This window comes from Alosa pseudoharengus, unplaced genomic scaffold (assembly GCF_046254945.1).
Source record: "Alosa pseudoharengus isolate Yale_2024_CS ecotype anadromous, Long Island Sound unplaced genomic scaffold, YU_APseudo_1.1 YU_APseudo_1.1_scf_20, whole genome shotgun sequence".
In the NCBI taxonomy this organism is placed as follows: domain Eukaryota; kingdom Metazoa; phylum Chordata; class Actinopteri; order Clupeiformes; family Clupeidae; genus Alosa; species Alosa pseudoharengus.
Genome location: NW_027468664.1, coordinates 17,432,019 through 17,442,587, shown reverse-complemented (window position 1 = coordinate 17,442,587; position 10,569 = coordinate 17,432,019). Strand labels below are relative to the sequence as shown.

The 10,569-nt window shown below is 38.7% G+C and overlaps 1 protein-coding gene across 1 annotated transcript; it reads left to right on the top strand.

Moving 5' to 3' along the window:
• The first annotated feature begins 3,392 nt into the window (after positions 1 to 3,392).
• Positions 3,393 to 9,569, top strand: LOC143136645 (tetraspanin-8-like). Its single transcript, XM_076297364.1, has 9 exons — positions 3,393 to 3,707; positions 4,296 to 4,361; positions 4,674 to 4,790; positions 5,506 to 5,580; positions 5,710 to 5,802; positions 5,981 to 6,079; positions 7,327 to 7,383; positions 8,665 to 8,748; positions 8,865 to 9,569. Exons 1-9 carry the CDS (start codon positions 3,648 to 3,650, stop codon positions 9,006 to 9,008), a joined length of 795 nt encoding a protein of 264 aa, XP_076153479.1. The 5' UTR covers positions 3,393 to 3,647; the 3' UTR covers positions 9,009 to 9,569.
• Positions 9,570 to 10,569: the final 1,000 nt, after the last annotated feature.

Below are 10,569 nucleotides of genomic sequence, written 5' to 3'. Positions count from 1 at the left end.
AAGGTGTTAGGGTGCTCTGAAAATGAGAACCAAAATGATTTTTCAGACTTGTGAGGTCTGCTGTTCAGACCCTGAAAGAATTTATTTTCTGTTCATTGCTTTTTGTGAGAGTGTATCTACTTATCTCAATAAGGAAAACAAATCAAGAGCCCATGTTGAGTACAAATATGTCTTCTGAAGGCCTAAACAGAGCCCAGCCAAAAACTCCAAAAACATTTTGATCAACTTTGAGGGACAGCTATGACCATGCAGGATCATCCAGACCAAACGTGACGATGCTACATACTATTCCTATTTATGTACCAGCATGCAAAATTTGAGCCTCCTACATGGTTTAGTTCTTGCGCTATGGGCTTGTGAACTTTGACCAAAAAAAAGAGGCTGAACAAAATCGACACCCCCCTCCCCTGTAAAACTGGCTGTATCTTGGAAAGTATTGATCTTACATAAAAGTAATTTCACATTGTGTCTCCTGGGTAACATTTTTTTGAGACCTAAGTGCGTGGGCCCTGGTTGAATTGACGTGGAATGACCCAATACTGTATTACAAAACTGCAAACAGAAAGTGCAAGTCTTTTTTATCTCTTCTTAGACACCTGTGCTAGAAACCTTAGCTTATAAATAAAATAATGATAAAATAATTATTAATACAAATTATAAAAACAAACAAAAAAACATAAAAACAGGTATATTTGTGTGTTTCACACCAAATAAAAATATTTTCCTCTCATAACTTATTTAAACCTGGCAAACTTTAGGCGCCAGGGTTAAAAAAAAAAAAACAGCATTGGATTTTTACATCAAAATTTCAAAAGGTCATGGCTTGAAAGTGGTCAGAGATAAGGTGCTACTGTAAATGTGAAAATCTTTGAGTATGAACAAAAGTTTATGAAGGGGGTATATTTACCCATCTAATTTGCATATTATGATGTCACTGGATGGCAACCACAGTAAATACTGGTTGTTGAACATATTTGAGCAGTTTTAAGCCCTACTTTATTTTTGTTATTTCACCCCCATAACAAATTAAATGAATAGGAAAACAGTAAAATGTAAAATTGCAAACCCTATGCTACTATACAATAAAGTAGCCTGGTCAAATCAGTTTCTATCGCGGGTGACTTTGTAGTTCTTCAGAGCCCTATTTTTACCCCTGCTGTCTGTACCACGTCCATTACGGACACTATCATCATGATTACCACTGGCACCTCCAGCTATGTTAGGCAGAGGATCAAAATAATCATGGTAGTGGACACTGTGGTATACACGCAAAGACGCACCTCCATTCACAGACGCATTGTGACTATCACTGTCAATAGATGATCGATCATAATCTCCAAAAGGCAGATATTATCCTGCAGAATCAGGATAGGTGAATAACAGACCCACGACTTCATCACACGTGGACTTTTTTTTCAACATTTGGTGTATTTCTGCTTCAATTTGTGCAAAACTATGGCCTGCATCGCTCAGCGTCACTAAAAACCAGGGATTCGATTACTGCACGGGCCTAACGAGCCCAGGGGGCCCTGAAGCCCAAGTCTTTCCATGAAATCATTGCCTCAATATCAACAAATCAGGATGTAGGCTATGAATCTGATTGAATTAAAGTATTGGCCATCCCCAAATTGCACCAGAATAGAGGAAATCACATAAAACAAATTAAAAATGTTATGGGGGAGGACCCCCAGACCCCCTCTCCTACATATGCGACAATTAGTGTGGGGCCCTTAATACATCTGGGCCCAGGGGCCCGAAAGTTCATAATCCGTCCATGATAAAAACAAATCAGTAATGCACGTCTTCATCGTGTTTCTCGCGTGTAATACAAATACTTCCTCTACTGTGAGCATTGAGAATAGCCGGACGGCTGAAGCGTCTGCTCTTGCTCCCAAAATTAAATGGAAAAACTCCTTTCTGTAGACTTTGTTTAAGTCATTTCTTTCAGTGTGCGAACTACTCCTCTCTCTCTCTTCAACTCTTGGTTTAAACGCACCTGGCTAAACTCTAGATCATCTGAGCGCAACAATACTCCCCTGCATCCAGTCACTAAATGTACACATACATTAATTTATTGTATGGTTCTTCATGAACGGAATTCCACAAAACTTGACATGCATTCAGAGGGCGTCATAATGATCCTACATTTCAAATTCTGTGCAGTTTTGAAGCTGTCAGCCAAAGATACCTGCGACTACAATGCCTCATTTTTGCTTTTTCATTTTTAACTAGGTGGCGCTATACATCAAATGAGTGGAGATGGGATGGGTTGACATGGCCCCTGGAGGCAAACATACAAAGAAAAATTGGTCATCCTAGGCCCTATGGTTCTCGAGATTTTCACAGAAAACTGTGTCCGCCCTAGCCGAAAAAAAGTATACGAAAAAAAAAAAATTCCAGATGAGTTTTAGGCTAAACCCCGAATGTTTTTCAACTTTTGGTGACGCCCTTGATGTCCCTGCCACCCCCCCCTCAAATATTGAACACACACTAACGCCCCTGACTACTAGCATATGAATGCATTATTAGGTTTAGTCAGAGTCTTATTGACGGTTAGTGTAGACTAGACTGCTTACATTTTGTGGCAGGGCACCTTGTGCTTTCACTTTAGACCAGGTTTTTCTTGGTCACTGTTATCATTTTTAGACGCATTAAAATAGCAATTTTTTAATCATGCGCCTGACCACACCTATTTTTTTTCCATTGACATGCCTGTGGCCGCAATGTTCAATTAACAACTTGATCGTTTGGCGAAAAATAGTGTGTTGTGTATGAGCACCAGTCTCAGAATCCACAAAGTTGTGCCTTGAGTCGTCCCAGACAACATTATGTTCCTCTGAAAGGACCATCGGTTTTCATCATATACCAATTGAAGGCCCATGAAATGGCACTAAACACCCCAATCCATCCCAATCAGACTGTAAATGCCAGTGTTTTGGAGCTTTATATGAATGTACATCATTTGTGTTGTGTTTACTGTGTGTTTTGGTACTGTGTTAAGCCAGTATAAGATAATAAAATTGAAATGTTAAAATGAACACACATTTTGGTAGTTAAATATAGTGTGGTGTTTATTTTATTTAGAGTCTAATTGGGATGGAGAGTGTTTTGTGCCATTTCATTGGCCTTCAATTGGTGTATTCGAGTACATTCCATCATTTTTCAGTGAAATCTCTGAGCCTTGTGAGTGTGTGTCCAGCTGCTGGTTTGGGCGGAGGCAGGATGAATGAACAATTCTCTGTATTGTAGCCCTTTTTCGCCAAGACAGCTGCCTTTGTTCCCTGTGGTAGCTTACTCATTGTAAATGCCTTCCCACATGTGAAAATTCACTTTTTTTTCTCCCTAACACATGCACACACGCATACGCTTCCACACTCATAGGGACACACACAAACAGATGTTCCTGGAAGTCCTTCTGAAAGGAAACTCAAAGAAAATGCACAGTGTTTTTGCAGGAAGTTAGCTCTTTATTAGACAAGACAACGAGGCAAGTAGAGCTGAGTGTCATTGAAAGCTGAAGATTCTCTTTTTGTTCTGAGCCTCTCATCACCGTTGGACTACGATCAAAGCTTTCTTTTTTCATTTAAACCCTGTTTTTATTTTCTGCTCGGTAGTACTGTTACATTGTTAAGAGTTTAACCTGGGGTATGGCACCTCCGAACACCTGCCTCAAGCGGGCATTCAGTACTCTTGATGTTGTACTCACGGTAAGTCAGGATTGAATATGTGATGATGTTGGTTGGTGTTTGTATAAATGCATTTTTCATATAATGTGCTGAGAGATGTCCTAAAGATGCAGGTTATTCACAAAGTTGACCAAATTATTATTTTAGCCTTAAATGAAGATATTTCGATGCTATTTAAATGCATGTGTTTACAACTTCAGCAAAGCACAGCTGCGTAGTGTTGACAGAGGCCACATTTAACTGCCACTGACAATAGTTCCTTGTTCAGTTCATGTCAAGCTATTTGAACTGAAAGGACCTGACTATTCCCTCCATCTCCTTTTACACATATTTTTTTGCCATTGGATTGCATTTTTTGGCAATTTTGGCATTGGATATTACATGTTTTTGTCTTCTGTAGTGCCAAGAGAATAAGGTTTGTGTACATCCTTGGGAAAATTTGGCATGTTGTGCTGTGCAGCTCTCCCAGTAGCACAGTACATGTTTAAATTCTTCTTCCGTCCTCGAATGAAGAGGGAATGTCGTTGAACTTTTGTCCTTGTGCCATATCGGAGGCTGGTAAATTTTGCATGCACTTACATACCTGAATACTGTTTTAATACCGCACAGATCCTTGGGGCCTTCATCCTAGCCTTTGCACTGTTTCAACATGGAGTTCTCCATAATGAGCAGAAGGTAATGAGATCAAATGACCGATGTTGCAGAAACTTACAAAAGAGGTTTTCTAATATATATATTTATTTAATTCTATACCTTATGGATACTTGTTTAATTTGAAGCTGATATGGATTGGAAATAAAGTTATGTTTAGTTACATTGATCGTCATTCATACACAGCCATCCATCACATGTGCTATGTTCCTAATGGCCAGACAATTCCAGAACCTACAAATTGATGACAAGACTGACTCTTGGGATAAAATTACAGTAAACACACCTACAATAGGATTCATGTGTATATCCAAATGGCTGGTTTCCTGTTTGTAGGTGGAAGAATTTCATGTTGTGGTGATCTCTGTCTACGCCATTGGGGCTGCCATTGCAGCAGGGGCCACACTTGGATTGTACGGCGTTCGGAAAGAAAAACAATGGGCACTGATTGTGGTAAGCTTGTTGACATATGTTTGCTCACTGGGTGGGTTGGGGAGGAGGGTATACTACGCTAAGCTAGATTAGTGTGTTCACATTTGACTAACAGGCAAATGGTCCAGGCATATGTTTTTTCTTCGACTTTTAAATGTTATCGTTTGCGTTGCAATTTTTTGCTTCAAAGGTGCAGTCAGCCACTGCGCAGGAAGTCATTTTTGTTTATATTCAAATTTATTAGCAGACACTTTTGTCCATGACTACATATATTATATTTTATCCAATGGCCAAACAAAACACACCAGAGTGGTAGCTCACCCCTCTCTTTTCTATTCCCAGAGAAACACACAGAGTTTCATTTCTGTTTGGGGGACAGGCTGCCCCCACATTGTTTGTTTCCAGTTTTCAGATACCGGGGTTTTTGACACTGTAGCCTACTCACGGAATGAGCAGCTAGTGGTTTGTGAGGAGATGATTGCAGAATGTGACAAAAAAGGAAATTGCATGCAATCACTGACTGCACCTTTAAACTTTAAACAGACTCGCAATCAACATGGCAATTGCCACAAGCCTCAGCTTGCTAAATTTGAACGTAATTCTGGCCTTAGGCTCAACATACCACTAATCTTGTTTCGTGTAGCTACAGTCTAGGGGTATACCCCACAACCCATTTCCATTTACTAATATGTGACCCACTGCTTGGTGTAACGATAACTGTGTTTGCCTCTAACAGTCGTCAGTTGGTATGACAATCATCAGCCTATTTCTTCTTCTGATCTCCATAGCAACAGCAATTGAGGCAAACAAGGTGAGAAACATGAATGATTTCTTTACGTAGTTGCTGTGAAATCTTTTGCCAGGGATTTTGAAAGTGTGATAACTTCTCTAGAGGCACAAAAACATTTGGATTTTAATTGGAGGTTTGTTGCCTGTACAGGTGGAGCAGTACATTGAAGAATCCTATAAGCTGGACCATCTCCATGAGGTCAGTGAAGACAGGCAGCAGGATGTAGAGGAATGGCAAACAATGGTGAGGGCAAACATCACGCTTACGTTATTGTATACAATACAACAAAATTTTGCATGAAAGCTCACTGAAAACACTTGCTTTACAGCTATAAGTCAAAACACAAATAAAGGGTGAAGGTGCATTCATGCATTTGAAGCATGAGTGTGTTTGTTTCATATCTATTCTCCCTCTACCAAAGCTCCAGTGTTGTGGCCTTCAAAACGGGTTCCAGGACTGGCATGGGCATCACCCGGAATCCTGTCTCTGTCCAGAGAAGCCAGACCGCTCCATCAAATGTGTGAGTGAACTCTCAGCGATCTCCTAGCCTGACCACCAGTGTTGGGCAAGTTACTTCAAAAGCGTAATGCATTATTTATTACTTGTTACTGTCATCTCAAAGTAATTTGTTACATTACAATATTACTGTCTTTGAATTGTAAGGCATTACACTATGTTTACATTACTTTCACCAAAATAACAGGAAATATGGATTTGGTGTTCTCAATAGATCTTCATGTGTTCAATGCAGCTCATTACACGGCAGGAGGTGATGTGGTATGGCATAATGACTGAGCTAGGCTTAAGGCTAACACAAGAACAATATAATGGTTGCAGTTATGGCTCATGGGACAATGTAGGCCCCAAAGGTCACTCACAACTTAATATAGTATAATATAGCCATAGTGAAATTGTATGTTGACTTTATATGGTTCTCATCATTGCTGGTTGCCTTTCCTTCCACTTACAGTGGTGTAGACTTAAGGCAAATAGTTTGAGAATAATGGCTACAATCTTTGTCTGTAAAAGCAACATTTTAGTTATTATCACTGCTTGAAATGACAAGTATAGCCTAACCATGTTAGATCTGTTGCATGAATGGAAGAGATAACTCAAATTCCCTTTCTAGAGTCATCTAAACAAGGCAATCAAATTCCAGGACCAGCATAGATGACTTTTAATTCTTGGATAATCTTCTCTGGTGCCAATTGAGCATTTCTCAATTTTGTATTAAAAAGCAAAGTAACTTCAGTTACTGAGAATTGTACCGAGTAAAATATTACTGAAATTGTATAGGTAATGCCTTACATTACTGCATTACAGCAAAAAGCAATGCATTACTGTAATTACATCACTTTTTTAATGCATTACTCCCAACACTGCTGACCACGCCCACCTCGATCACCTTTCAGAGGGATACTAGTCTGGAACACCATAATTCACATTGTTTCCTGACTGTCGATGCTGTTTATTGTCAGTTTGTAAAGTTTAGGCAAAGTAGGGAAGTAACGGTAGGAATCTCTGATCAATATGATTGGTTAGGCTGGACCAATGATTTCAAAGTTAATGCTATGTCTATGCCCGTCACCATGCTAGTATTAAAAAGGATTCCCATCGTGAGTGTCCAGACTCTATTTACTTTGTGAATGTATTTGGGAACCAGGCTAGCGATTTCCATGTCTGTGCTGAAACATTACATTTCTGCCATGGTCTTTCAGCCACTGTGATACCAGCTGCTGGTCTTCATAATCTGTGGTGTGCTTTTAGGTCACTGCTTTGTTCATAAATGGCACCACAACTGTGGAGGAGCTGGTGTACGAGCAGGTACAGTATATGTCCCCCGACTGTTAGAAATTACCAGTCTTGTGCCAGTTCACAGCTTTTCTGAACTAGTTCAAGTTCAGTTCATACATGCTCAAAGTGAACAGTTCACGTTCAAAGTTCACAATTTTAATTCTGAACTAGTTCAAAGTTCAGTTCATTTTACTTTTTTCGTGAGATATTCAAAAAAATACTTTTTTGACACTACGAGCTAGAAATCACTATACGTTCTTTGAAGCTGCTCATTGTAGACATTTGCTCATGACACTGCAATTGTGGGTTTCTTACCAGGTGATGAAACTTGCAGCAGTACAGACAAGGTAGACTAGTTCTTAGTGCAATGAAATCCAGTTTTCCGCACTCTCGTCGTTGCCTGCTACGCGGCGTTGCTATGCCTACCCCGCTCTGCTGCAATTCATCACGGGTAACGTTGTGCGGAAGACAGTAGGGCCTATGCTATTCAACTATTCTCAGCCGGACACTACGTTGCCCGCAATGCATTGCGCACACAATGTCAAAACCATTTCTGTCTGGTGATGCATGATTTAAGCGGCACCAGCGAGAATACAGGAGGGAGGAACTTTCGCTCGTTGCGTTTCAAAAGAGAAAACAGATGTCACTCAGTTTTCAATGGAAAACAAATTCCAATTCATTTACAGTGATGTCTGCCGTTCATGACACATAATGTGAACTAATTCACGTTCAAGTTCTTTATTAAAAAATGTGTTGCGTTCAGTTCAACGTTCACGAAAAAATGAGCGTGTTCAATGAACGTGTTCTTTTGAACTCGTTCAAGCACAACACTGGAAATTACTCAGTCTGGCACATTTGTAGTGTATTATTACTGTACATGCTTATGCATCCTAAATAACATGTGCATTGTTTGTATACTGTATATATTGTCTATAATGTATTTTGTTTATATACTTTGTGTTATATATTGTTGATATATTGTCTATAAAACTAAAGTGACACCATGGGCTGGAGAAAAATTACTTGTGGGTATCCACATGGCCAAATAAATCTGATTCTGATTAGAGAGTAATTGATGTCATGTATGGAACCGAGAGTAAATTAGTCATTTAGTGAAATCTAAATATATAGTACTGTGGAGCCTACCAGATAAGTATCATTTAAATGCATAAAAATGTCCAGAAACCCATGTCTGTTACTCTGTAATAAGCATACTAAGGCCTAAGTATCCCTTGTAGTAAATTATGAATGCAATTTTAAACAAAAACGTGAAAATGCCATTGATCTAATCTAAATTGTTTTTCTCCCTAGACCTGTTTGCCACTAATGGTTGGGTTCATGAGAAGGGCATTCAACATTTTCTTAACATTGTTGTTTGGTTTATCCATTCTTGTGGTGAGTATTTAAAACATAGAGTAATATGTACAGCATGTCTGCAATTTATATTACTAATGTACATGTTCATTTAAACAATTTGTTTCATTGACATTTACTTATTTTTCATTTATCAGGTTATTGCTACGGTTATGACCTTGGCTTTGCTCTATCAAATGAGAAAGAAGACTGTCAACACAGCTGTAGTGTTCAAACTTACTCCCAGTGGCTCCACCTATGCACAGTTTTCCAACTCAGACCAACATTACTTGCTGAGTTGAATATTTTTGCTGATTTTACTTTGAAGTAATGTCATAAATGCATACAGCGCCCCCCACATTTATTGTCACCCCTGGTAAAGATGAGTAAAAAGAGGTATTAAAAAAATATTCTGGTGTTTTATCACAATGAAAACAATGAGGTATAATCAAAACTTTAAAGGGAAACAAATTTATTCTGCAAACACAAAAATTCTCATAAAGAAATTAAAAGAAAAGAAGATTTTTTATACCTCTTTTTACTGAATTTTACCAGTGTCAATACATGTGGAGGGCACGTATATGCTGAAAGGACAAACTGTTGGAAAAACTGGGAAAACTGTTAGCTAATGCAAGCATCACTGTGACAAAATTCTAAACAAGCATTTTGTTTTAAGTCCTCACCCAGCTGGTTGTGGCATATTAAGCTATCTTCAAAAAGAATGTCAGTGTCAAGTCTTTCCTCACTAAATGTCTTTGACCCATTAAAATAATAATAAAAAAAACATATTCCCCCATGTACTTGCAAGTTGCTTTAAGAGAATGAATAAATGTTTTAGTTTCTGATTAAAGCCCTGTGGTGGATGTTTGAATACTCTGATTTATCATCATAGAACATGGATGTCTTGATGACCCGAAAGGCATCTTGAATATCAAATAGTGGGCCTACTCGCCACTAAGTGCTTATTGTTATTACTCTGGTCATTTTTTTTGGTCTATTTATAATTATTTTGTTTCTTTAATTTTGGTCATATTACCTTACTATAAAATTAATGTTTAGTGATGCCATTGTTAGTCGCTTTGGATTAAAGCATCTGCTAAGAAACATAAACATAAGTGAGAACTATGTCCCCATAGTATATGCCATTGGAAACTATTTGTGTGCAGTCAGCATCTTCACGCCCATACATTTTTTTGTCATATTCAGCCATCATCTCCTCACAATCTGCTAGCTCTCCATTCTGTGAGTACACTGTAAAAATATGCAGTCTCTGTAGGAGACTGTAGCCCAGGCTCCGAAAACTGGAACAAACTAAGTGGGGGCAGCCTGCCCCCCAAACAAACACAAAACCCAGTGTGGAGTTTCTCTGGGAATACTGAAGAGAGGGGTGAGCTATCTCTGTTGTGTTTCATTTGGTCCTTGGTTAAAATATAATGTAATTTTTTTGGACAAAAGTGTCTGCTAAATATATAGAAATATAAGGCTATATACAGGCTAAAAGCTCAGCAGTTTGTTTAGCCTCAACTCTTGCTTGTAGTTTCATTTGTGGCCTACAGATCACTTTAAAATCAATGCAGCCAACCTATCAGAATACTGTAGATCCTAGGTTGAATAAAAATGTATACAGCCCATCACAAATAAATGCATAAGACTGACAATATTATCTTCACACAAACTGCTTATGTTCAGACAGCAATGGTTGTCTGATTTGTTTTTTGCTGTTGGATTCACTCATGACCAACAGAGGCCGCACATCACTTAAGAATAAACCCAAAGAAGACCTAAATGAAACCAAACAATGGGTGAAAAATGTATGCTATTGATAAGAGAAAATGCAGTACAGTTCTTTCAGTCAAACAATGT

What these genes read in the sequence shown, in the direction of transcription:
- LOC143136645 (XM_076297364.1), top strand. Translation starts at nt 3,648, where the DNA reads ATGGCACCTCCGAACACCTGCCTCAAGCGGGCATTCAGTACTCTTGAT. An exon ending in TAGAGGAATGGCAAACAATG is followed by an intron (nt 5,803 to 5,980) that starts GTGAGGGCAAAC and finishes CCTCTACCAAAG; the next exon opens with CTCCAGTGTTGTGGCCTTCA. An exon ending in AGGAGCTGGTGTACGAGCAG is followed by an intron (nt 7,384 to 8,664) that starts GTACAGTATATG and finishes TTTTCTCCCTAG; the next exon opens with ACCTGTTTGCCACTAATGGT.